Source organism: Scyliorhinus torazame, chromosome 13 (genome assembly GCF_047496885.1).
Source record: "Scyliorhinus torazame isolate Kashiwa2021f chromosome 13, sScyTor2.1, whole genome shotgun sequence".
Taxonomy (NCBI): domain Eukaryota; kingdom Metazoa; phylum Chordata; class Chondrichthyes; order Carcharhiniformes; family Scyliorhinidae; genus Scyliorhinus; species Scyliorhinus torazame.
The window spans coordinates 57,103,012-57,130,980 of NC_092719.1; the positions used below are offsets into that span (position 1 = coordinate 57,103,012).

The 27,969-nt window shown below is 52.2% G+C and overlaps 1 protein-coding gene across 1 annotated transcript in view; it reads right to left on the reverse strand.

The window, feature by feature from the left end:
• The window catches only part of LOC140387617 (coiled-coil domain-containing protein 87-like), a 160,872-nt gene that overhangs the window by 87,549 nt on the left and 45,354 nt on the right, over nucleotides 1–27,969 (reverse strand). Inside the window, exons 3-8 of the mRNA XM_072470809.1 lie at nucleotides 23,140–23,288; nucleotides 22,007–22,257; nucleotides 19,784–20,024; nucleotides 19,592–19,685; nucleotides 3,587–3,681; nucleotides 2,911–3,080 (exon numbers count right to left, since the gene is read on the reverse strand). Of these exons, the coding sequence (XP_072326910.1) occupies nucleotides 2,911–3,080; nucleotides 3,587–3,681; nucleotides 19,592–19,685; nucleotides 19,784–20,024; nucleotides 22,007–22,257; nucleotides 23,140–23,288 (1,000 nt within the window). The remainder of the gene's footprint in view (nucleotides 1–2,910; nucleotides 3,081–3,586; nucleotides 3,682–19,591; nucleotides 19,686–19,783; nucleotides 20,025–22,006; nucleotides 22,258–23,139; nucleotides 23,289–27,969) is intronic.

Sequence of the window (27,969 nt, forward strand, 5' to 3'; positions counted from 1 at the left end):
TTTATCGTGCACCCCTCAAGGGAATTAAGAATTAGCCTCATTTAGGCCAATTAGAATGCAATAACATCGTTGATCACAATGTGGGTTGTGGTTTGGAATGAATTAATAAGCAGCTGCTTTCACTGAAGAAGTTAAGCATTGAGTATGGAACTGAAGTTTGTTTGTAGTGCCTGCTGTTCAGAGGGAGGCCGAGGTTAGGGGAGAGGAACTCTCAACTACTAATTTGGCCAACCTGGGTTTTGCCAAGGGCCAAAAGAAGAGTCTGAAGGGGTTAAATAACTGCATAAAAATAAAATTGTATTGCAAGGACTGAAGATGCAGCTGCAAGACTAAGTGGGAACTGAGCAGGGTGGGAGTTTGACACCCCAATACTCCCCAACCCTAGATGCAGTCCTGTACAAAGATGCTGACACAGGAGGGTCCATGGCTCCAGCTGCATGGCATTGTCCATGCAGACCAGCTGGGCACGGAGACTGAGGCAGGAACCGGCTGGCTTGGCACAGTGCTACACAGCGCATCAAGAGCAGTGCAGTATTATGGCAACACTGTTGTTGCACTCAGCTCAAAGCCTCTTGCCAACTGAAGGTTGACTTGTGCATCCCACTCTTTATCAATCGGGTTTTATGCGAACATGATTTCCTGATGGGCCTGACGCAAGATTGGAAGAAAGGATGGATGGGACACCGGTGGGCAACTGTTTTAATGAGCATTCATCAGATGCAAGTGGCATTTATGCTATCTGCTTGCGGGATGTCCGGTCTCCCAATAAACCACCAATGTGAAAATTGCAACGTGATTTTACACCAACAGGTTTCTGATGTTTTGGCTCCAAAAAGATTTTTCACATCAACCTACCAACGAACACACCACAGGCATGCTGGGAGAATTCCACCCACAGTGTCTCATTAGTCACCAGGGCTCTTCCCCCGAGTGTTTAGTTTTACCAATTGATAAGCAACAGTGTTGATATTTCCATTTTTTGGGTCAACCCAACAAAGTTATTCCTCTTCACATGTGTTAGCATCACGATGATGTCACTCAACGCATGCCCTAATTGGTTCATTAGGTTCTGATGACATCACCTCCATTTGTTCTTCCCTCAGTTCTTGTTGAATAAAACTCACCTCATTAAACTAACTTTTCAGTTCAAATAACATGCATTTATCAAATTCAGCATCTGGCAAATGGCTACCAGATCCTCCATTTTAAAGTCCTCATGATTCATCTTTGGGTTTATTCAATGGCTGGGATGCCATTACAGGACAGGCAGAACATATTTTCGCATTGTACTTCACAGGATTATTTACAAAACAGTTTGATATATACACAGCTAGTAAAACATAGAGCATACTTTATCAAATATACTTATAATTGAATGTTACTTAGGAATGAAACCATGTGAAACAGATGTTAAAATTGATGGTCTCCTTCAACCACTCCAGTCACACTCTGTAGCAGGTGTAAATGAGCTGTTTTTTTGAACAGTTCTCTTACTCAGTTGGCAGTCTCATTAATATTTCCAATCAGAGTCCTGTGACATACATAGGTTCCTGATGTGATTTCAGTGACCTATTGAGCAGTTAGGAAAGAAGTAAATACTCTAAAAGTTCAGTTTTAAGCCAATCTTAGTGGGGCCTAAAAGAGCAGGCGATCACTGCGCTCAATCTAAAGGGGAGGTTTGGGGCCACATGTGCTGTTCCAAGCAACACTCCATGTTGAATCCCTGCATCCTCTCGACCTGGAGCCCACCCAACTTTTCCAATTGCTGGCATGCAACTTCCAGGAAGCCTCTGATCTTTGTTTGGCAGCAAACAGCATTATTCTCTTGCCCAGGGTTAGCGAGATACAAATTAAGTTAATCACAGGCAAGGCCGAAGGAGGAGATAGACGGGGACAAAGGAATGAGGGTGAAAGGCCCGGGCAAGAAGCTTGCTGGTGGAAGGCCGAAGGGATGGAAGGCCCAGGGGACAAGTATGGAGACCTGGGGAAAGGAAGCGAGTCTAACAGGAAGGGGATGGGGAAGAGGGCCTGGGATGGCGGGTGTGGATTCAGCAGAGGGGAAGGTTGACAACTGATGTATTCTGCTAGCTTCCTGCCTGGCAGTACCATTTCCACATCTAATTCATTCTTTCTTTTTATGGGCAGCATGGTAGCACAGTGGTTAGCACAGTTGTTTCACAGCTCCAGGGTCCCAGGTTCGATTCCGGCTTGGGTCACTGTCTGTGCGGAGTCTGCATGTTCTCCCCGTGTGTGCGTGGGTTTCCTCCGGGTGCACCGGTTTCCTCCCACAGTCCAAAGATGTGCAGGTTAGGTGGATTGGCCATGATAAATTGCCCTTAAGTGTCCAAAAAGGTTGGGTTGGGTTACGAGGGTAGGGTGGAGGGCTTGGGTGGGGTGTTCCTCCTGGGGGCCGGTGCACCGGTGCAGACTCAATGGGCCGAGTGGTCTTCTTCTGCACTGTAAGTTCTAGGATTCTATGATAAAATGCTGATACGTGCATTTGTTTTAGTCAAGTTGCACTTCTCCTCCACAAAGGCAGTTAACAGGCCCAGCAGAGAATTTCTTGAGTACCGGAAGCCCGTCAGGTATCTCACTTGAGTGACCATTCTACATGCATGAGAGTACACATGAGTGTCAGGGTATCCATTGCACTACAGGAGGCCAAATTAGTTTCTTCCTGAGGTCCTCCCCAGACAGACAATGGCAGAGACCACTATGTATATTCGAGCCGTATTAATTTAGAGGTTACATTTCAGCAGAAAATGCGCTCAATATCCAAAAAACAAATTACAAACGCATGATTCATCTATGCAAATTATACTTTTTAGCAATATTATGTAATTTAGAAATCAGAAAGGTTTTCATATCACTCTGCTATAGCCTAATTCAAGTCAATAAAGTGGTACTTACTTCTGGAGATCATCAGCAATTGACAAATATTTTTGATCATTTCTTTCAGCTTTTGCGACTTTGTAGAAATCCTGCAGGAAGGTGGTTTGGGCACCTTCAGGAAAGGATAAAGTATCTTCCGCCTCTTTAGAAGATTTTCCTACACGCAGGTTTGAATTGGATTGAAAACTCTGAAATTAAAATAGAGTGTATGCAGTTCATCATCCAAATCCTCATTTTTTTGGTGTGTATGTCCAAATTTACAAAGTGACGAGAATCTCATGAGATACTAGGAGGGGGGGGGATTTTCCACATCCCCAACAGCGTGTTTCTCAACGGTGGGAGGCGGTCGGCCGTTGGCCGGCGGTGAGATCTTCTGGTCCCATCACTGTCAATGGGATTCCCCATTCAAACCACCCCTTGCCGTGGGGAAACCCGGGCAGGGGTTTGTCATCATCGGGACTGGGAGATCCTGCAGGCGTGAATGGCCGGAAGATTTCTCCTACTAATTTGACATTGGTAGATCACAACTACCTAGTCGCAGCAGTGACAATAGTCAAAGTTCTTCATCAAATTTCTCAACAAGGAAAAACAAATAAATTGTCTTCCAGTTTCAAAACCCTCTAACACAGATGAGACCAGAGCTAAAAAAGGGCGGTGGATAAGATTTTATACAGTTTTTCACAATTAATATTACCTTTAGAGATGTATGGTGCAATGGCTGAAAATCTTTGGTTAAATGCTGTTGTCCTTGTTGTTCTTTCAGAAGATTAGCAGTTCGCACTGCAACAACTGTAAAAGGGTGAAACAATGTTAAACTTGGTCAAAACGTTTCTCAGCAATTGACCCCTCACAAATGTGGTGCGTATACATTAACAGAGAAGGCTTCTCCTGTTAACCCCCCCACCCTCTCCTCTTTGGTCTACATAAGAGGCTCCCCATTGGCCTCACCCTCCCACACCCAAACAAAGACACATACAAAGCCACAGGTTGTTTCCTCCAGAATATAAACACCGTTACAGGCAGCAGGAGTGGCGGGGGGGGGGGGGGGGAACAGCTGTCCCCATTCAAATTTATTACCCCTGCAACAAATAGTTGACCCAATAAAAACCCTCCACCTAGGAAGAAAAGAAAAAAAACACCTACACTACCCGTAGCCACCGAGCTCCATTGTGCCAACTCCTCCGCCTCCCATTAAAGTTCAGTTCCTCCCCAGTTTCTTTAATTAAGTCATTGGGCGCCTCTGGGGTTTCAAAGTAATACTCCTGGCCTTCGTAAGTCACCCGCAGTTTTGTCAGGTAGAGTACCCCAAACCTAAACTGTCGTCGATAAAGCACCGCTTTGGCCCTGTTAAATTCAGCATGCCTTTTTGCCAGTTCCGGTCCAATGTCCTGGTACATTCAGACCTTGCCCCCTCCCAATAACATTCAGTTTCTCCCTGACCCATTGCAAGATCTTTTCCTTTTCCACGAACCTGTGGAGTTTTACAATCACCACCCGTGGCGGCTCCCCTGCCCTTGGCTTCTGTCTTAGAGATCTGTGCACTCTGTCCACCTCTGGGCCTTGTCCAGCACGCCTTCTGCCACCAACATTCCTCAAGACATACCTAGGGGCACGCATGCTTTTCACTCCTTCAGACAGACCGATGATATGCAGGTTCTGCCTTCGAGACCTGTTCTCCTGCTCTTCCACCTTTGCTTTTAACGTCTTGCAGGAGCCTCACTTCTGCTTCCAATGCCACCACCCAATCACTGTGATCTGACATCACCCTCTCCATCTCCCGGATCTGCGACCCCTGTGCCTCCAAACAACTCGACCTGTTCCAAAGAGCCTAAAAGGAGCGGGGGGTCAAGATCTATATGGATCTCGTCACCTTATCAAAATATTTCAGGGCTATGCCAGCCCCATACTCTTTGCTTACCGCAGCAGAGGTGGAAATCAAGCAGTTGGAAGGCCTCGGGATAATACGGTCAGTACAGTTTGTAGAGTGGGCTGCGCCAGTGGACCCTGTCCTCAAATCCGACAAGTCAGTTCGCCTTTGCAAAGATTACAAACTTACCATCAACAAAGCCTCCTGAAGCTCGGAGGTGTGGAAAGGGATAGTGCAGGGGGGGGGGGGCATTTTGGAGCTGCTTCGAATGTTGGGTGTTTTCGGGATATAAACTAAATTTAGATAAAAGTGAATATTTTGTGATGTCTCAGCCAGGGGGGCACGGATGGGTACTCACTTCAAATATCTGGGTATGCAGGGGGCACGGGATTGGGGCGGGCTCTGTAGGTATAACATGACTAGTCTGGTGGGGAGGGTGAAAGCAGATCTGGTAAGGTGGGATGGTCTCCCTCTATCGCTGGCAGGTCGGGTACAGGAAATTAAAATGAAATTGTTACCACGATTCTAGTTTAGTTTTCATTTCTTGCCGATCTTCCTGCCAAAGGCATTTTTCAAGGAGGTTGAAAACATGATGACCTCGTTTATATGGCCGGGGGGGAGAGAGAGAGGTGGCTAGGATTAGACTGGTGCTGTTGCAGAAAGGACGGCAGTCAGCGGGGTTGGGTCTTCCGAATTTACTATATTATTACTGGGCGGCGAATGTGGAGGTGGTGAGGAGCTGGGTTAGATGGGGGGACTCCCAGTGGGTTAGAATGGAAGACCGTCGCTAAAAACACGGGTGGTGCCAAGCCCGGAGGTAGTGATCTTTGGAGAGTCGGAAGATCCGGGAGTTCAGGGACGAAAGATCTTGGCCTTTGCCTCTCTGGGAGCCCGGAGACGGATCTTGTTAATGTGGAGGGACTCGAAGCCCCCGAGTGTAGAGACCTGGGTTAGTGACATGGCTGGGTTTCTCAGTCTCAAGAAAATAAAGTTTGCCTCTGTGCCCAGGCGTGGTGGGGGGATCTGTTGGAGTTTTTAACACTTGAGCGGAAGGATGGAAGGGTTCAACAATTCATGGGCTTTGTTTATTATGCACTTTCAAGAATTGGATGACATCAAACATTAGGGGGGGTGCAGTTGGTTGGACTGTGTATGTTGTTGGTGACTATGTATGGGTGGATGGTGGATTCTTGAATTCTTTTCTTTGATGTTTGTATTTAAATTGTTGAGGGTTGTTTGGGGACTGGTGGGAGGAAGGAATTGTTGACAAGGGGGCTAACATTGTACTTGTTACCGTTGATTGTTTGTTGCTGGGTGTAAATTTGGATTAGAATGTGAAAAAGGAGGAGAATAAAAATATTTTTTTAAAAACAAAGCCTCGTGACTGTATCGGTACCCCATGCCACGTACAGAGGATTTGCATGTCAAATAGACAGGTGGTCAAACCTTCACAAAACTGGATATGAACAATGCCTACCTCCAGCACGAAATAAATGAAATATCCCGAAGATACAACATAATTAACACCCTCAGGGCCTGTATGAAAAACACGCCTACCTTCAAAGTCTCGTCGGAATGTGCCATCTTTCAGCGTATCATGTAAATATTCTCCAAAGGCTGCATAGGGTGGCAATATATCTGAACAATTTAGTAATCACAGGGGCCACTGAATAAAAGCACCTAACGAAACTTGGAGCTGGTATTGAGGCAATTTTCCAAAGCAGGTGTATATCTCACAAGAGAAATGTGTATTCTAGGCAGGCAAAGTGATCTACCGAAGGTACCAGGTAGATAAGAAAGGCCTACACCTTGCCGAAGATAAATTCACAGCCATCAAGGAGGCACAGACCTGGTGAAATACAAGAGTTGAAGGGCGCAATTCTCCGGAAATATTTCTAAGTGTGGTAGCAAGCAGGAATTGCCGCAAGCTTCCCGGCCTTTGGCCCAGTAAGGCCGGCAATGCTATTCAACCTTAATTGGTCCACTTAACGAGGCCTCACGGGCTTCTCATCACAAATGAAGGCTCGCCAGCTGATTTGCCGGGACCGTGCTTGGTAGCCACCCGTTAAGAAGGTCGAGAACACTTAAGCTGTACTTGCTCGGACTTCTGGTCTGCTGGTTACCAAACCAGCAGAGAATGGTGAGAGACCTGGCCAAAGAGTTGGAGGAAACCTGTGGTGCAGCAGCCAGTGTAAGGATGGCTGAGGGGAAAGGGCTGGTGCAAGGTGGAAAGCCCCAGATGGAGCAATTAATGGCTTTCATTAAGGAGGAATTCCACCAGCAGAGGAAGGAATTGCAGGAGGATCACTCGAAGGAGCTGTGGCACCCCTGAAGAGTTCGATGGAGCGGGTTGAGGTGCAGATTCGGGAGATCGAAAGAGTGATCTTGGACCACATCTATTGTGTGGTGGCTCTGGAGGTGGGGCTCCTAGGAGACCTTTATAAAACGTTGAGGGCAAAGGCGGAGGAGCAAGAGAATACCTTGAGAAGGCAGAACCGGCGAATAGTGGGCCGGCCTGAAGGAGTGGAAGGTGCGAGTGCCACGAGGTACATCTCAAAAGGTGCTGGCGGGGCTGGTGGCGGAAGGGGTGCTAGGTAAGGGCCCTGAAGTGGACCGAGCGCATACATCCCTGAGGCAGAAGTCTATACCTGGGGAGCCGCCACGGGCAGTGATCGTGAGACTCCACAAATTTGTGGAAAAAGAGAAGATTTTGCGTTGGGCGTTGGGCCAGACAGAAGCGTACTTGCGAATGGGGGGGGGGGGGGGGGGAAAGAGAGAGAGAGAGAGAGAGAGAGAGAGAGAGACTTGCGAATGGGTTGGGGGGGGGGGGTAGATCCATGGAGGTTTGGGCAGCCGAGGGCGAAGGAGTTCTCCTTCTACTCACACGTGCATAAAGTGTACTCCTGGAGTGATTTCTTTATTTTGAGCAGGGTCTTTCTGGCTGGGGTAGTGAACACGGAGTATTCGGCGATCACAATCTCAGACCATGCACCACACTGGGTTGACCTGCAGGTTAGTAAAGACAGTAATCAGCACCCGCAGTAGAGGTTAGATGTGGGACTTTTGGTGGATGAAGGGGTGTGCGAGCGGCTGAGAAAATGCATTCAGAACTACCTGCAGGTCAATGACACGGGGGAAACTTCGGCAGTGGTGGTGTGGGAAGCACTGAAGGCGGTGGTAAGGGGGGAGCTGATCTCGATCCGGGCACTTAGGGAGAAGGCTGTCAGGGCAGAGACGGTCAGACTGGTAAAGGAGATATTACAGATCGATAGGAGATATGCAGAGACCCCAGAGGCAGGGCTCCTGAGGGAATGGCGGAAGCTGCAGGCGGAGTTTAACTTGCTGACCACAGGGAGGGCGGTGGAGCAGACCGGCTGCATAAATTGAATCTGGCCTGGATAGTGGACCAAATGAAGGATGATTTCCAGAGATGGGACGCGCTCCTGTTGTCGCTGGCCGGGAGGATAAAAACGGTGAAAATGACGGTTCTCCCGAGGTTCCGATTTGTATTTCAATGTCTCCCTATTTTTATTCCACGGTCCTTTTTTAAGCATGTCAACAGGGTGATCATGGGCTTCGTCTATGCGGTCAGACCCCGCAGGTAAGGAAGGTAATGCTCGAGCGGAGCCGGGGAGAATGCGGGCTGGCACTGCCAAATTTTAGTAATTATTACTGGGCGGCTAACATAGCCATGATCAAGAAGGGGGGGTGGGGGAGGGGTAGGCGTGGGTGCATATGGAGACGGCATCTTGTAAGGGCACCAGTCTGGGGGCATTGGTAACTGCGCCACTGCCGTTCCCACCGGCATGGTACTCCACCAGCCGCGTGGTGGTGGCGGCCCTGAGAGTTTGGGGCCAGTGGAGGAGGCATGTGGGAGCAGTGGGAGCATCGGTCTGGGCCCCAATTTATGATAACCACCGGTTTGCCCCGGGGAGTATGGATGGGGGGTTCCGGGTATGGCAGAGAGCGGGGATTGAGAGGATGGGGGATGTGTTCATAGAGGGGAGCTTTCAGAGTATAAGGGTACTGGAGGAAAAGTTTGGGCTGGCGAGGGGAATCGAATTCAGATACTTGCAGGTGCGGGTCTTCCTTCGTAAACAGGTGGCAACATTCCCTCTCCTACTGCTGAGGGGGATTCAGGACAGGGTAATTTCCAGGGTGTGGGTAGGGGAGGGGAGCATTTCGGACATATATAAGGAGCTTATGGGGTCGGAGGAGAAGCAGACCGAGGAGCTGAAGCGCAAGTGGGAGGATGAGCTGGGAGGTGAGATAGAGAATGGTTTATGGGCAGACGCGTTGAGTAGAGTCAACGCGTCTGCAACATGTGCCAGGCTCAGCCTGATACAATTTAAGGTTCTGCACCGGGCTCACATGACAGTGGCCCGGATGAGCATATTCTTTGGGGTGGAGGACAGGTGCACAAAATGCGCGGGAGGGCCAACGAACCATGTCCATGTGTCTTGGACATGTCCAAAGCTTCGGGGATTTTGGCAGGGGTTTGCGGACGTCATGTCCAAGGTTTTAAAAACAAGGCATTTTTGGGAAGTCCTGAAGGCAGTGGTCCGGGGGGAAATTGTTTTGTTTAAGGCTCATTCAGATAGGGAATGGAGGGAGGAACATGACCGTCTCGTGAGCAAGATAGTAGAGGTGGACAGGAAGCATTTGAGGGTGCCCACTGCGGAAGGATTGGCAAGGAGGAAAAGGTTGCAGGGGCAGTTTGACATGTTGATAACGGGGAGGGCGGTAGGGCAATAGTGTAAGGCAAGAGGGGTGCAATACGAGTATGGGGCGAAGGCGAGCTGCGTCCGGGGAAATATTGAAGATACGGACTGGGGCTGGGTATGTGGTGTCAGAGCCGGAAAAGATAAACAAGGCGTTTAAGGAGTACTACCAGGGACGTACGAGGTGGACCCAAGGTGAGAGAAGGAGGACATGGGGTGGTTTCTGGACAAGCTGGAATTTCCCCAGATGGAGGAAGCAAAGAGGCAGGGGCTGGAGGAGCCCCTGGGGCTGAGGGAGGTGCCGGATAGTATCAGGGGTATGATGTCGGGGAGGAGGGCGGAACGGTGGCACAGTGGTTAGCACTGTTTCCTACAGTGCTGAGGACCCGGGTTCGATCCTGGCCCTGGTTCACCGTCTGTGTGCGGTTTGCACATTCTCCCCATGTCTGCGTGGGTTTCACCCCACAACCCGGGCAGCACGGTAGCATTGTGGATAGCACAATTGCTTCACAGCTCCAGGGTCCCAGGTTCGATTCCCGGTTTGGGTCACTGTCTGTGCGGTATTCAAGGAGCCCGGTGCTGCAGTCCACGGTGAAGATATGGAATCAGTTGAAGAGGCATTTTAGCCTCTGTGCGAGAATCATGGGTTTGAGCCGGGGGGGGGGGGGGGGGGGGGGGGGGGGGGGGGGTGGATAGTGTATATAGCAGGTGGAGGGAAGTGGGACAGGTCAAGGTGAGGGGTCTGTATTTGGAGAAAGGGTTCACCAGTCTGGAGGAGCTAAGAGAGAGGGTAGAGCTGCCGAGGTGGAGTGAGTTCAGGTATCTGCAGGTTAGGGACTTTGCGCGAAAGGTCTGGAGGGGGTTCCCGCAGCTGCCTGCTGGAACGACTGCTGCTTCTGGTTGTGGAAGAGGAGGTGAACGGGTGCTGAAGATCAAGGAGAAATGGGAAGGGGAGTTGGGAGGGGAGATCAATTGGGGAGTATGGAGTGAGGCACAACGTAGGGTAAACGGGGCCTCCTCCTGTAAGGATGAGTCTGATACTGTTTAAGGTGGTGCACAGGGTGCATATGACTCGGGCGAGAATGAGCGAGTTCTTTCAGTGGGTAGCAGATGAGTGTGAAGGTGTGGGCGGGAGCCAGCTAATCACACGCACATGCGTTGGGCTTGCGAAATATTGGGAAGATTCTGGGCGGGAGTGTTCGCGGTCTTAGCCAGGATAGTGGAGGAAGAGATGGACCCGGAACCTTTGATGGCGATATTTGGGGTCTCAGAGAAGCCGGAACTCACGGAGCGGAGGGAGGCCAATGTTGTGGCCTTCACCTCTGTGGTAGTCACCACTAGTGGTATATTATATGTATTACGGCACTGCCCGTATATTAGAGGTACAATGGTAAATCCCTGCCTGTTGGTTCCGCCCAGCAGGCAGCGTATAAATGTGTGTGCTCATGTGCTGCAGCCATTCTGGTTCCAGCTACAGGAGGCACAACATCTCGTTCAATAAAGCCTCGATTATTCCACCATTCTCGTCTTGTGGTAATTGACGGTGCATCAATTTGTTGAACAAGATTTTTAAACGATGGATCTCCACATCAAGCCTGATCGCCTGCAGCTGAGCCCTCAAGCAGCCAATGCCACATCCACCTTCGACCACTGGGTAGTCTGCTTCGAAGGCTATCTCAGAGCAGCTGCAGAAGAATCCTCGGACGCGCAGAAGCTCCAAGTCCTTTATTCACAGGTGAGCCCTGATTTTTCCCCTCAGCCGGGATGCGCCCACCTACTCCGAAGCGATGGCGCTCCTGAAGGGACATTACTTTCGACCGGTGAACCAAGTATAGACCAGGCACCTCTTGGCCACGAGACAGCAACTCCCCGGGGAGACTCTGGACGATTTCTTGCATGCCCTGCAGATCCTAGGTAGGAACTGTGACTGCCAGGCAGTTTCGGCAGTCCAGCACACCGAACGTTTAATTAGAGACGCTTACGTCACGGGCATGAAGTCTGCGTACGTCCGCCAGTGGCTACTGGAAGGGGGTTCACTCGATCTTGTGGGGACTAGGCAGCCCGCTAATTCGTTATAAGTGGATCCCGTAACGTTCAGTCCTATGCCCCCGACCGTGCGACACCCTCGTGGGCATCGTGGGCACCAACAGCTGCTGACTCCAGCTCACCGCAAGCCTGCGCCGCGCAGCAGCCAGCCAACTCTGGGGGGCCCCCAAGTATTATTTTTGCAGACAAAACAAATACCCCAGGCAGCGCGGACCGCAACCTGCAACGGGTGTGGGAAGAAAGGACACTTTGTTTCTGTTTGCCAGGCCCGGTCGGTCCCCGTTGTTTCCAGGCCCGGCGTTGCTACACCCACCACGTGCGACCCAGGGGCGCCGCCATTTTCCCCTTCGTAAGACAAGTGCGGCCCGTGGGCGCCGCCATCTTCCTCACCACAGGCCACGTGCGGCACATGGGCGCCATCTTTGATGCCGCCCACCATGTGCGCCCAGTGGGCGCCCAGTGGGCGCCGCCATCTTCGGCGCCATTTTGGACTGCGTCTCAGGATCCCTGCTCGTCTAGCCGTTCATCGTCTACCGCTACCTCCGCCACCGTTGACCAGCCCGGGACCTCCCAGCATCTTCCGAAGCTCGCCTCTATCACCCTGGATTAGTCCCGGCCCCGCAACCTTGCGACCGCGACGGTGAAGATCAATGGACACAAGACGACCTGTCTCTTTGACTCCGGGAGCACAGAGAGCTTCATCCACCCCACTACGGTAAGGCGCTGCTCCCTCCCGGTACACCCCGTCACCCAGAAAGGCGTAGAGTTCAGCAACATCCAGCTCTATGTCCTCTCCCACCTCTGCGCTGCCCTGTTACCCGGCCTGGATTTTCAGTGCCAGCTCCAAAGCCTGACCTTAAAATTCGGCGGACCCCTACCCCACCTCACCATCTGCGGCCTCACAACCCTCAAGATCGATTCACCTTCCTTGTTTGCGAACCTCACCCTGGACTGCAAACCCGTCGCCACTAGGAGCAGACGGTACAGTGCCCAGGATAGGACTTCATCAGGTCGGAGGTCTAACGGCTTCTGCTGGAGGGGGTCATTGAGGCCAGCAACAGCCCCTGGAGAGCTCAAGTAGTGGTAGTGAAGACTGGGGAGAAGCACAGGATGGACATTGACGACAGTCAGACCATCAATCGGTACACGCAGCTCGACGCATACGCCCTCCCACGCATATCTGACATGGTCAATCAGATTGCGCAGTATTGAGTCTTTTCCACAATGGACTTGAGGTCCGCCTACCACCAGCTCCCCATCCGCCCAGAGGACTGTCAATACACTGCATTCGAAGCAGATGGCCACCTCTATCACTTCCTTAGGGTTACTTTTGGCGTCACTAATGAGGTCTCGGTCTTCCAGCGAGAGATGGACCGAATGGTTGATCGGTACGGACTGCGGGCCACCTTCCCGTACCTAGATAACGTCACCATCTGCGGCCACAATTAGCAGGACCACGATGTAAACCTCCAAAAATTCCTTCATACCACCAAGCTCCTTAATCTCATACAATAAGGAGAAATAAGTGTTCCGCACCAACCGCTTAGCCATCCTTGGCTATGTAGTGGAAAATGGAGTCCTAGGGCCCGACCCCGACTGCATGAGCCCCCTCCTGGAACTCCCTCTCCCCCACTGCCCCAAGGCCCTGAAACGATGCCCGGGGTTTTTCCCCTATTACGCCCAGTGGGTCCCTAATTATGCGGACAAGGCCCACCCACTCATTCAGTCCACAGTTTTTCCTCTGACGGCTGAGGCCCGCCAGGCCGTCAACCGCATCAAGGCGGACATCGCCAAGGCCACGATGCACGCGGTCGACGAGTCCCTTCCCTTTCAGGTCGAGAGCGATGCATCGGACGTAGCTCTAACCGCCACCCTCAACCAGGTGGGCAGGCCCATGACCTTCTTTTCCCGCACCCTCCATGCCTCCGAAATTCTGCACTCCTCTGTTGAAAAGGAGGCCCAAGCCATTGTTGAAGCTGTGCGACATTGGAGGCATTACCTGGCCGGCAGGAGATTCACTTTCCTCACTGCCCAATGGTCGGTTACCTTCATGTTTAATAATACACAGCAGAGCAAGATAAAAAATGACAAGATCTTGAGGTGGAAAATCGAGCTCTCCACCTATAATTACGAGATCTTGTATCGCCCGGGGAAGCTCAACAAGCCCCCTGATGCCCTATCCCACGGTACATGTGCCAGCGCATAAGCGGACCGACTCTGGGCTCTCCACTATGACCTCTGCCACCTGGGGGCACCCGGTTCTTCCATTTTATCAAGGCCCGCAACCTGCCTTACTCCATTGAGGAGGTCAAGACCGTCACCAGAGACTGCCAAGTCTGCACAGAGTGCAAGCCACACTTCTACCGACCAGATAGAGCGCACCTGGTGAAGGCCTCCCGCCCCTTTCAACGCCTCAGTGTGGACTTCAAAGGGCCCCACCCCTCCATCGACCGCAACACATATTTCCTGAATGTGATTGATGAGTACTCCCGGTTCCCTTTCGCCATCCCATGCCCCGATATGACTTCTGCCACAGTAATCAAAGCCCTGCACAGCATCTTCACTCTGTTCGGTTTCCCCACCTATATCCACAGTGATCAGGGATCCGCTTTCATGAGCGACGAGCTGCATCAGTTCCTGCTCAGCAAGGGCATCGCCTCGAGCAGGACAACCAGTTACAACCCTCGGGGAAACGGGCAAGTGGAGAGGGAGAACGGGACGGTCTGGAAGGCCGTCCTGCTGGCCCTGCGGTCTAAAGGTCTCCCGGTCACCCGCTGGCAGGAGGTCCTCCCTGACGCACTCCACTCCATCCGTTCGCTCCTCTGCACCGCGACTAAGGAGACCCCTCACGAACGTGTGTTTGCCTTCCCCAGGAAGTCCACCTCCGGGGTCTCGCTCCCAACATGGCTGACAGCTCCCAACATGCGTCCTCCTCCGGAAGCATGTCCGGACCCATAAGTAGGACCCCTTGGTAGAAAATGTCCACCTCTTTAACGCAAACCTGCAGTACGCCTACGTGGCACACCCCGACAGCGCCAAGACACAGTCTCCCTCCGGGACCTGGCACCCGCAGGATCCCCACCCACGAGCCCCAACCTGAGACTGCCACCCCCCCCACCCCTCCCCGGTTGTCTCATTCACCCCTGCGCCACTCACCCTCCCTCCAGCGAACCTCACCGGAGCCCCCACCCCAGCAGGATCCGTCCTCCCACTGGTTCCGCTCAGGGGTGATGAGGACAACACACTCCCGGAGTCGCAGGTGACCAAGTCGGCACGCACATCACCACCAGGACTGAGGCGATCACATCACCGCCAGGACTGAGGCTATCGCAGAGGAGGGTCAAGGCTCCCGACAGACTGAACTTGTAATGTTTTCCACAACCCCCCCCCCCGGACTCCTTTTTAACAGGGGGTGAATGTGGCAGTCACCACTAGTGGTATATTATATGTATTACGGCACTGCCCGTATATTAGAGGTACAATGGTAAATCCGTGCATGCTGACTCCGCCCAGCAGGCAGCGTATAAATGTGTGTGTTCTTCTGCGCTGCAGCCATTCTGGTTCCAGCTACAGGAGGCACAACATCTTGTTCAATAAAGCCTCGATTGTTCCATCATTCTAGTCTTGTGGTAATTGACGGTGCATCAACCTCTCTGATTGCACGGTGGCGAATTTTACTGGAGTGGCGGTCGGCATTGCCACCGGGGGTAGCGGCTTGGTTGGGTGACCTGTATGACGTCCTGCGGTTGGAGAAGGTAAAGTATGAGTGATGGGGCTCTACAGAGGGGTTTGAGAAAAGGTGGTGGGGGGGGGGGGGGTTTGTGATTGTGTTTGAGGAGCTGTTCGTCGTGGCAGGGCGGAGGGGGGTTGTACAGACTGATTGCTGGGAAGTATGTTTCCCGGGGTGTTTATTTGTTGTAACCTGTTTTGATACACCTTTGTAATAAAATATATTTTAAAGAAAAGCTGTACTTGCTCAGCCAACCTAGCCAGATCGCAACAATGGCGCCGAGGAGACTAGCCCCAAGATTCGAGGATGCTGACCCCGGGAGGCTGCTAGATGTCGTGGAGGCTAGGAGGGATGTCCTGTTCCCCCGAGGGTCCAGAAGAGTCAGCCACAAGGCAGCCAGTGCTGCCTGGGATGAGGTGGCGGTAGCTGTCAGCTCGGGGAGTGTGACCAGGAGGACTGGCCTCCAGTGTCGGAAAAAGGTCAACGAGCTACACCGGGCAGCATGAGTGTGTAGACACCAATGCAACCCCCCCCCACCCACCCTCCATGGGAGCATCCACTCCCCAACACCCCATGCAACCACCAAGCCCTTCCTCCACACACCACAGCCCCTCCCTCCCCCCCCACCCCCACCCACTCTGTGAACCACACGTGTGTGGCTCTCTGTTTCTCCTCAGGAAAAGCTCTCCCATAATCGTCGGGAGAGGGCCGAGACTGGTGGAGGAGTGCCGGACTTAAGAATCCTCATCTCCTTTGAGGAGCGGGCCCGCGAGGTGACCGAGGACAGATCGGTCAACTACACGGAGGCTGGCAGAGACCTCAGAGGTGAGGAACCACTGGGCGCCTCTCAAAGGACCTGTCAAACACGAGTAGTGGCCCATCCCTCCCACTGACCACATGTTCATTGCCCCACATGTCCTCCAGCTGTCGGCACCGGCAAAGCCCGGACGGCACACTCTCCTGACTCCAAGAAGAGCACCTCGGAGGAGAGCTCCGAGAATGCAACCAGGGTCGCGGCGCAGCTGTCATCCTCACCCTCCACCAGCGCAGATACACACACCTCGGCAGGCCATGTTAATGGACAGGTTTCTGTGTCACAATCTGATGAACACCACACCACTGATGATGAACATCAGGTGGAGGTAGGAACCTTCAGGCGAGACAGAAGTCACAAGGATCCCAGGACCCAACTGGGTCTCAGCCTGCTGCTGAGCTTGTGGTACAGAGTTACCCAGAGTTGATGGAGATGATAAGGACCAACCTGGATTTTCAGAGGGAGATGTCAGCGTCACTCCAGCAGATCCATTGCCTCTGGGAGGAGTCCCAGAGGCTAGGGGTGCAGGAGATGATGCCGGCAATGAGTGGCACCGTTGCCAACACTGCAAGGGTGCCGACCGCAGCAGAGATCCTGGTGCACAATGTCGGCACCATGAGTGAAAGTATCTAACGTGTCGTGCAGTCAGTGATGGCCATGGCTGAGGGTCTTGGCTGGGGGTTGTGACCCAGTACCAGGCCGACCTTGATGAGGTTCTGTGGGACATGTCCCGCTCTCAGATGGGCATAGTTGAGGCACTGCGGAGCTTGTCCCAGTCGCAGGTCGGCATGGGTGAGGTGCTGTAGAGCATTGCCCAGACACTGAGGAGCATCGCCGAGGGCGTCGCCACAATGGTGCAGACCATGGGAATCCGCCAGGGCTGGCAGAGCCAGATGATACATGGGCAGCCGGGGCTCGAACCAGCTGCCCTTCATCCCAAGGTGGACCCCAGGGCCCTAAGGGCACCAATAGGGAGGAGGGGGTGCCGGGTGCCAAGCTGGACCCATCCCATGGACTGGGGATGTTGGCCACCAGCTCACCCGAGTTCCACCCCTCTGATGAGGTAACATCTTGCAGTCAGCACACGGGGCAGGGCAGGGCGGCGCTGCTGTGGATGTGCCGCAGACAAGTGAGCCAGGGCCCTCCTGCCTCAAGAGCCCCCAGAGGACACCCGGCAGAGGCATTGAAGGCCATGGGACGAGGATGGCTGGCACCACCTCAGATCTGCATCCTGGGCAAACACAAAGACGTAATGGTAGAGCTCAGAGTGCAAAGCACATCGAGGATCACTGAGAGAACCATCGAGAGGGAGGTTTCTACAACACATTAAACAACTTTTCGCAAAACTATTATACCTTTGTCACTTCATTCCGCAATGCGGCTGACCCCAGGACCTTTTACCCATCTCTCCAGGCATCCCCCCCCCCCGGTGGTGCTCACCTACCTTCCAGCCATGGACATGTCCCCAGACTTGTGTCCCATCTCCTGGGTGTTCAGATGTTGCTTGTGTGGTGTTGCCTCCCAGTGTTCAAGTACAGTGTCCAGGCGTCACGGTGTGATTGGGATGCTAGGCAATGAATCCCACATGCTACATGGCCCGCCCACCCATGGGATGGCATGTGTGAAGTGCTCATTTAACCACAACTGCCAATTCCCTATTAACAAAGCCTTCAGCCACACAGCCAGAGGCCTCAGCGGTCAGTGGGGGTTATGGGTGGTCGTTGTGGCAGATGGGCAGGGACAGGGGATGCCCTCAGAATGAGTGCACACGATGCAGGAGTTGGCTTGGTGGGGCCGCGAGTGGTAGCCCCCCCGGTTGCCCCCCCCAGCATACCCACCCCACCCCTTTGCCAGCCCACCCCTGCGGAGAGTCCCCACACCCCACCGAGCACTGGGGTAGCATGTCCAGCACCCCCAGGCTCGTTGTCTGTCAGCAAAGATGGCTACTCACGTTCTCAGCTCCCACAGAAGCCCTTCCACCAGGTTCCTGCTTTTCAAATGAAGTACTAATCGCCGCCAGCGTGAGCACTTGCTGGGGAGGCCGCTGAATGACAGGTGGCCATTAGATATGGGGTCTCTCTCGTTAATTGTATGCAAATGGTGCTTTTATAAAAAATATATTTAGGGTGCCCAATCCTTTTTTTTCCAATTAAGGGGCACTTTAGCGTGGCCAATTCACCTACCCTACACATCTTTGGGTTGTGGGAGTGAGACCCATACAGACACGGGGAGAATGTGCGAACCCGGGTCTCGGTGCCATAAGGCAGCAGTGCTGACCACTGTGCCACCATGCTGCCTGGAAATGGGATTAAGTGGTGATAATTGGTTTCTGGCCACGCTACGGCGCAATCCTGATTTCTCCTATGGGAGCGGGCTGGTTACATCGCAAACTGTTTGGCACCTGGCGTGGATCTCGCTTTCGTCCTCTCCCACTATTCACCGGCCTCGTTAGTTTTGAGCGAGAGCACATCAAGGCCAGAGAATCGTGGTCAAAGTGTTTTTTAGGCCTAATAAATTATAAGAAATGCATCACAAATTTGACCACTTTGTTGTCACCCCTGCAAATGTTACTGAAAAAACATCAAAGACGGTCAGGGCAGGCATCCCAGGATGAAGCCTTCAGGAACGCCAAATAGCAACTGCTGTCCTTGAATATACTGGCCTATCATGACCCCAGAAAATAACTAATACTGACACACGTGATGCCTCTCTATATGGAGTGCATGTTAATCTTAAAACCTAGGTGTAATTGTTATGCTAAGGAGGGCGAAAAGCAGTATTTTAGTATAATGCAATTTATCCATGCTCAATAAATGCTTTTTCTTGATGTTAAAACTAATTAGAGGTCCTGTGACTGTTCGTCTACATTTGACAAAAAAAAGTAAAAGTTACCCTCTTTTGAGCCAGGGTTCCATTCTGGGATCTACTCGTCTTGCTATTAGATCAACTGGGTCCACTCTTCCCCCATCCCTCTCGCAGGCCCTGCTCTCACCGTCGCCCCTCTGTCCTCACTCACTCTGATCTCGAAATTTGAGTTTTGTGCTGCTTCCGGCTGTGGAAACAGCATGAAACTTAAATTGTATCGATCAGTCTGGCCTGCAGCGCAACTGCAGGGAGGCTCCTACAGAACGCAGTTTGGGAGCCCCTGGATTAAGATACAAGCTAAAATATATTTTAAAATGTGGAATTATCCATAGTATGCTGTAATATGGCATTACACAACTATAAAACTAACTTTTCAGAACCAGTATAATGTTTAGCAATAATTCTAAAGCTAGCACACAATTCAACACTAGTATATTTTTTTCAAGGTTTCCTATGTTGAGACGGATTAAGTGGAATTTTCTGTCAAGTCATAATTGCAATAGGGATTGCAGTCTTAGGGAACCTCAGCAGTTTACACCCTGGAGAAGTGTAGAGTCACATTATTCTGTGCATGTGCCTGAAGTTGCTGTCTGATTCAGTAAAGTCATTTTGACATTATTACCACAGCATAATTAGGGCCATTGTTAAGTACTTACTTTCCTTTATTCTATGATCTACAGCTGATTCAACCTTATGAGGTAACACATTTTCAACCTGCGTTTTGTCCAGATGTGGCATATGTTCATTGATCTGTAAAGAAATATTGCACAATTGTGGGAAGAAAATAGATAATTCAACAACATTTTGTTACAAAAAATTCACAATTCACATTGCAATATATAACTAACCTCTTGAAGATCTGCCTCTATTGTTTGTTGTTGTGAATTTAGTGTTTTCTTGGGTCGGCTGAGGTTGAAGAGATGTTTTAAAGAAAAGTGGGCTTCAGGAGACATTGATTTGATAACCACATGTTTATATCTTCCTGTATCTTCCTCCAGTGCAGGAGCTTCATCATCATCATCATCTGCTGGTTTACGTAAAGCCTTGATTTCTTTCGAAATCCGACGCTTTATAGCTGGTATATTTAAACTTTAAAAGAATCATCAGATAAATACCATTGAAAACAGAACTAAACTTCAATATTTAATTAATACCTTTTATTACATTAGACTCATTCTTTGTTTCATGCTTTTCCTCATTCCTCTAGTCCCAGCACTCTGTTTCTACGCCCATATTTCTAAGTCTTCTGGCTTAGTACATCAGCTAAGACTTGTGGGAAAATGGCATAAATAACTTGCAATTCCTTGTGATTGCTGAGAGAATACTACCAGAATTCCTTCACTCCTGGGAGTTACTCTGTCTACAGTATTATTTGCTTAACAAGTTTATTTAAAACCTGACTACAGATTACATACTTCATATATATAACCCTATTAAGGTATTCAGAATGTTGGAAAGCTCTACCAATGGGGATAGTTATGCAGTAGTTGTTACCAGAATAGTAATCCAGAGGTATAAATTCAAATCCCACCATAATAAATTGTGACAACAAATTCAATGCACATGGTATAAATGTTCCTAGCACTGGCAAAAGTATTCAAAGTTGTTAGATTGGTGAAAACAATCCAATTTGTTCATTATTGTCTCTGAGGGAATGAAGGTTGCTGCTTGGTCTGACTGACTAGTGTTTCCATTCCCTATCAGATTGACACTTAACGCTTTCTAAAATAGCTTAGCTTGCAGAATAAGCACAAGTGGGGAAAGAAACACTATTCCAATAAGAACTGGTTGAGGACAAACAGATAGGATTAAATAATAAATGCAATCATCACCCATGTCCCAAGAGGGAAGAAAAGGCCTTTCTTACACAACAAAGTAAGTTGTGCAGTTTGTGAATTACAGCAATGTTCCTTCTTCCCTGCACTTCGTAAATCTTTCCTATTTGCTCGCCTTTATCCTTTGATGTCCATCAACAGCAAGTATATTTTAACCTACCACTCATCATGGAAAGTTATAACTCAAGCTATGTGTTCTAGCATCTTCAGTGAGTGGTGCCAAAGGCCAGACAATCACCACACAATTGTCATGCAGATATGAATCAAAAAGATTGGAGGGGGAAAGGAATTAAATGCATAATATTTTTATCTGAGCAAAGCACCTTCAAGAAAATTAGCTTCTTATTTGTCACACAGTGAAGTAACACACAGAAACCTTACACACAATTACCTTTCAAGCAGTTCCATTTATTGCAAAAAGATAAAAGCATAAATGGGAAGATAATTTATATTAATAATAAACAGCTAATAAACATTATCTTCAAACAAGTTTAAAACTAAGTTAATTTCTTTAAACACATTCTAGTCACCAAGAACCAAGGGAGACAATTGAGTGTTTGAGGGCTGACGTTGAGAACAATCACAAAGCTCCATCCCCTGTGACAACAAATGAAGTTATGAGGAACTGCTGGACAAATTTAGGCTTCTCTTCATGGTGAGGAAGCATCTGAGGTACAATTTTACAAAAGTATACTACATAATTAAGGGAATATAAAAGGTAAATCCCAAATAATTAAATTTAAATTAATTTCTGAATAGAGTAAAAGGGGACACGGGTTCAGACTGTTGAATGGTAAATTTAGCACTGATATCAGGAAGTTCTTCATAAAATGAATATTCAACATTCAGAAAAGTCATCAAGCTAATAACCCTGGAATCATTTCAGAAATAATCAGTTGGAACAATGATAGGTGAATTAAGATGAGCCAAATGACCTCCTTCACCCATAATCTGTAACGCTGTATTGGCTCACTTATTTGCTTTGGACTTGTAGAAAACTGAATATAAATAATAATTACTGGCAACCATATACTTTAACTAAAAAGAATAAATAAAATGTTTTGCGATTTCCATAATTTATTATGAATCAACTAGTTATGTAAACATTTTGTGCATTCTGCATTCTCAAGTTATTTTCTATGGACTGATTTTATGTATAAAATTAAACATTGTAAATGAATACAAAAAGGCACATTAAAACAGTAACACCGTACTTATTTATGTTGAAAAACTTACTACTTAGTGCAGTCAAGGGTGAGCTGAGCTTTTAGCCTACTAAGGTTAGCCTCATCAGTGAATATAGAGCGCTGCCTCACTATGTCCACCATCTGAAGATAGTGAAGGAATAGCTGTTCACACACTGTGATGATATGTGTAATAATTCGTCGGCTGAGTTCCTTGTTTTCCATGTCTGTCAGAGTAATGTCTTGAGCACAGTGCACAAACTCCTCCCAAAGCATCTTTACATCTGCGACAATCATTCCTCCCTAAGAATAACAATGCCAGCTGGAAATTAATCTGTTCAGAAGCAGAGTACCTTTCCAAAAATAATACTGTATAATGACTTCTAAAAAGGTATTTCCCTATATTATAATAAAATCTATTCCTCTCCCAAAAATTATATTGATAAACGCAGATGATACGCTGAAAGCCAAACCAACAAGGCCCAAAGTTTGATTCAAGGTTTGCAAAGCATATGCAAATCTGAGTCGTACACAATAATAGGGGCTATATGATTAGCTCAGAGTCGCCACAGTATTAGCATGAGGACAGCTAGGATTTCCTCACTTCATCAAGAAATTAATGTTGGACAATGAAAACATCAGGCGTAGCTGTGATGGCTCTCTCAGTCCACAGTCTCCTAGCACTCGCAATCTTGCCCAGCTGGCAGCTTTCGATGGATGGGCTGCCAGTGACCATGGATTGGCCATGCTAAATTGCCCTTAGTGTCCAAAAAGGTTAGGTGGAGTTGCAGGGTTACGGAGATGGGGTGGAGGCGTGGACTTAGTAGGGTGCTCTTTCCAAGGGCCGGTGCAGACTCGATGGGCCGAATGGCCTCCTTCTGCACTGTAAATTCTATGATTCTATGAGCTACTACTTTTGGTCAGAAGTGGAGAGGGATTGCAGTAAGGAGGCCCTTCCCAAAAAATTGATAAAGATATCTAACTTATAACATCAAACAGTATAAAAATACAAATAAAATGCAAAATACTGCAAATGCTGGAAATCTGAAACAGAAAATCAGCATCTGCAGGGAGATCAGAGAGTTAACATTCCAGGCTCAAATACTTTAACAGGGTTGTGATGAAAGCCCAAAGCATCAAGTGGTGTTGACTATTAAAATATCCTTTTAAAAATGATCCACCTACCAGTGCCTGTTGGGTTGCTATAGAAACTGATGTAACTTCTGATTTTGCAGCAATCCTCCTTCGAATCAACTGACAGAGATCAGTAAGGGTGGCTGGGGCCAGCCGCACACTTTGATCAATAGGAGTTACTGGGCGCTTTAGCTGAAACACTTCAAGGACATAATCAAAAATGGATACAACCAATAGACCAAATCATACGACCCAAATTCTACAAAGATTCCCTTTTTTAAGATGTCCTAAATGCTGTATTTATATCATGAGTATTATTTTGACATAGGTACCTTTTGAAAGTGGCTTTAGACAATAAGAGGTTACACTGCCGTTTGTAATGTTCTCTGCTCAAGCAAAGCACAGGTCTGTGCACGCAGACACAGACACCATGGTTTGCCATGGGAATTCAAATTACTAACATTAAGAACTTCAACAGAGTACCTGATTCACACTGGTGATCTCACACCACTTCTGATAATTCAGCTGCCGTGATAAAAAAGTGTACATTTTTATGATGAAAAATTGATTTCAAATTGATGCAAATTCTTCAATGTACTTGTCTGGTAATTTTTAGGATTCTTATTCATGCTCTATTTAAACACTTCTTCAAGGATTGTTAACTCAGGTTGGACACAGACTTAGGAGGTTTCATCACGAGACCATGTGCCTCCAACACTCTTGTCATTGCTCACCTAACATGGCATCTTCATGGTACACTGGCCAATTGAAAATTGAATAGACTCCTCGGCTGAAATTTTCGAGCCCCCCCCTGGCAAGCCATTGAAACCTTCATTCATATTGATGGGACCACTAGAGGATCCCACCGGCATGAAGGACTGTAAGATTATGGCCCTCATTACCGATTGGCAGCTCCAAAAGTACTCCATTGGCTGTCAAGGGCTTTGGGATGTCCCCAGGGCATGAAAGTTGCCAAATAAATGCAAGCCATTTTTTTGTCTTTCTTCTGGGGCAGGATTTTGAGCTGCTGCTGGAGCCAGGAATAAAATGAAATGAAAAATGAAAATCGCTTATTGTCACAAGTAGGCTTCAAATGAAGTTACTGTGAAAAGCCCCTAGTCGCCACATTCCGGTGCCTGTTCGGGGAGGCTGATATGGGAATTGAACCGTGCTGCTGGCCTGTCTTGGTCTGCTTTCAAAGCCAGCGATTTAGCCCTGTGCTAAAAACACCACACATGCCAGTTCCCTGGCTCCCATCACCCTGGGTCATTTTCCCAGAAGTGGGACGGGAGGGCCAATAGGGCTACCAGGCACAAAAATAGTGCTAGCCAATTGAACTAGTTAATGGCCACTCAAGGCTGGAGGCTGACTGGGATTTTATAGTCTGTCTCCAGGTTTCCACAGGGACAGTTTTGCTTACTTGAGGCAGCCTCCCAACAGCAGACCGAGGAAGTAGCAATTGAGGCAAGCTTAGAGGTCCTCCCTGCCTGCTGTGTTCAGCAGCAGCCGTGGCCGCCCTGTGATGGGCCTCCATGGCTGTGGCCCGACTGCAAAGGCCATTTTTTCATCTTAACTTTGAAAATGTTGGAGAGACAACACCTCTATCTTGGGACGCCCATCTCTCTCTCTCACTCACCTGCTGCTTTCAAGTCAGAGAGCCACTTATTTACCCTCCTCCTTCGCGAGCTTGTCCATTGTCTGACATCCTGCACTGGATGGCCCTCAGGCAGAGGCGGACTTTGAATGAAACACACAGCGCTGCAGCATGGAGACCCAAACGATGGGGGGGTCCCATATGGAGAGGTGACTGTTGTGGTAGGAATACCATGGGAACAATCAGAGTCTTGGAGCTCTAAATTTGTTGATAGGCTCATTTGCCTATCAGCAGGCAAAACAGCACAACATTGGGCTCTGATTGGTGGACTCCCTTTAGAGCGGGTAAACAGCTTGCCAGACATTGAAAGATGCTGGGGACTTAGATCAGTTCGACACGGATGTCCAGAACTGGTGGATGATTCTGAACATCCCTTGAGTAAAGGTGCATAGCAGCAGCCAGCTTTCTGGCATTCAGTCTGGCTGGCAGCCTGAGGCAAAACGGAGGCGTGAGCCTGCAAAGCCTTCAGCATGGTGCTGGCCAACGGCTGTTAAGTGGAGCAACAGGGCAACTCTCAATCCCCAGGTCAGGGCTGAGGAGGGAAGCAGGAGGGCAAATAACCAAAAGGAACAGAGGCCACTTCATGCCATAGTGGGCGGGGCTCGGTGACATTGTGGGTGTGGCTCGGAGTCACTGGGGGTGGGGCTTGGCATTGTCGTGGGTGGGGCTCAGAGTCACTGTGGGCAGAGCTCAGAGTCACTGGGCGGGGCTCGGTGTGACTGTAGGCAGGGCTCGGTGTCATTGTGGGCAGGGCGCGATGTCATTGGGGCGGGGCGCAACCCATTGGGACGGGGTTCAACGGCGTTTGGGCGGGGTTCCACGGCGTTGGGGCGGGGCTCCACGGCGTTGGGACGGGGCTCCACGGCGTTGGGACGGGGCTGCACGGCGTTGGGACGGGGCTCCACGGCGTTGGGACGGGGCTCCACGGCGTTGGGACGGGGCTCCACGGCGTTGGGACGGGGCTCCACGGCGTTGGGGAGGGGCTCCACGGCGTTGGGGAGGGGCTCCACGGCGTTGGGGAGGGGCTCCACGGCGTTGGGGCGGGGCTCCACGGCGTTGGGGCGGGGCTCCACGGCGTTGGGGCGGGGCTCCACGGCGTTGGGGCGGGGCTCCACGGCGTTGGGGCGGGGCTCCACGGCGTTGGGGCGGGGCTCCACGGCGTTGGGGCGGCGCTCCACGGCGTTGGGGCGGCGCTCCACGTCGTTGGGGCGGCGCTCCACGTCGTTGGGGCGGCGCTCCACGTCGTTGGGGCGGCGCTCCACGTCGTTGGGGCGGCGCTCCACGTCGTTGGGGCGGCGCTCCACGTCGTTGGGGCGGCGCTCCACGTCGTTGGGGCGGCGCTCCACGTCGTTGGGGCGGCGCTCCACGTCGCTGGGGCGGCGCTCCACGTCGCTGGGGCGGCGCTCCACGTCGCTGGGGCGGCGCTCCACGTCGCTGGGGCGGCGCTCCACGTCGCTGGGGCGGCGCTCCACGTCGCTGGGGCGGGGCTCCACGTCGCTGGGGCGGGGCTCCACGTCGCTGGGGCGGGGCCCCACGTCGCTGGGGCGGGGCCCCACGTCGCTGGGGCGGGGCCCCACGTCGCTGGGGCGGGGCCCCACGTCGCTGGGGCGGGGCCCCACGTCGCTGGGGCGGGGCCCCACGTCGCTGGGGCGGGGCCCCACGTCGCTGGGGCGGGGCCCCACGTCGCTGGGGCGGGGCCCCACGTCGCTGGGGCGGGGCCCCACGTCGCTGGGGCGGGGCCCCACGTCGCTGGGGCGGGGCCCCACGTCGCTGGGGCGGGGCCCCACGTCGCTGGGGCGGGGCCCCACGTCGCTGGGGCGGGGCCCCACGTCGCTGGGGCGGGGCCCCACGTCGCTGGGGCGGGGCCCCACGTCGCTGGGGCGGGGCCCCACGTCGCTGGGGCGGGGCCCCACGTCGCTGGGGCGGGGCCCCACGTCGCTGGGGCGGGGCCCCACGTCGCTGGGGCGGGGCCCCACGTCGCTGGGGCGGGGCCCCACGTCGCTGGGGCGGGGCCCCACGTCGCTGGGGCGGGGCCCCACGTCGCTGGGGCGGGGCCCCACGTCGCTGGGGCGGGGCCCCACGTCGCTGGGGCGGGGCCCCACGTCGCTGGGGCGGGGCCCCACGTCGCTGGGGCGGGGCCCCACGTCGCTGGGGCGGGGCCCCACGTCGCTGGGGCGGGGCCCCACGTCGCTGGGGCGGGGCCCCACGTCGCTGGGGCGGGGCCCCACGTCGCTGGGGCGGGGCCCCACGTCGCTGGGGCGGGGCCCCACGTCGCTGGGGCGGGGCCCCACGTCGCTGGGGCGGGGCCCCACGTCGCTGGGGCGGGGCCCCACGTCGCTGGGGCGGGGCCCCACGTCGCTGGGGCGGGGCCCCACGTCGCTGGGGCGGGGCCCCACGTCACTGGGGCGGGGCCCCACGTCACTGGGGCGGGGCCCCACGTCACTGGGGCGGGGCCCCACGTCACTGGGGCGGGGCCCCACGTCACTGGGGCGGGGCCCCACGTCACTGGGGCGGGGCCCCACGTCACTGGGGCGGGGCCCCACGTCACTGGGGCGGGGCCCCACGTCACTGGGGCGGGGCCCCACGTCACTGGGGCGGGGCCCCACGTCACTGGGGCGGGGCCCCACGTCACTGGGGCGGGGCTCCACGTCACTGGGGCGGGGCTCCACGTCACTGGGGCGGGGCTCCACGTCACTGGGGCGGGGCTCCACGTCACTGGGGCGGGGCTCCACGTCACTGGGGCGGGGCTCCACGTCACTGGGGCGGGGCTCCACGTCACTGGGGCGGGGCTCCACGTCACTGGGGCGGGGCTCCACGTCACTGGGGCGGGGCTCCACGTCACTGGGGCGGGGCTCCACGTCACTGGGGCGGGGCTCCACGTCACTGGGGCGGGGCTCCACGTCACTGGGGCGGGGCTCCACGTCACTGGGGCGGGGCTCCACGTCACTGGGGCGGGGCTCCACGTCACTGGGGCGGGGCTCCACGTCACTGGGGCGGGGCTCCACGTCACTGGGGCGGGGCTCCACGTCACTGGGGCGGGGCTCCACGTCACTGGGGCGGGGCTCCACGTCACTGGGGCGGGGCTCCACGTCACTGGGGCGGGGCTCCACGTCACTGGGGCGGGGCTCCACGTCACTGGGGCGGGGCTCCACGTCACTGGGGCGGGGCTCCACGTCACTGGGGCGGGGCTCCACGTCAGTGGGGCGGGGCTCCACGTCAGTGGGGCG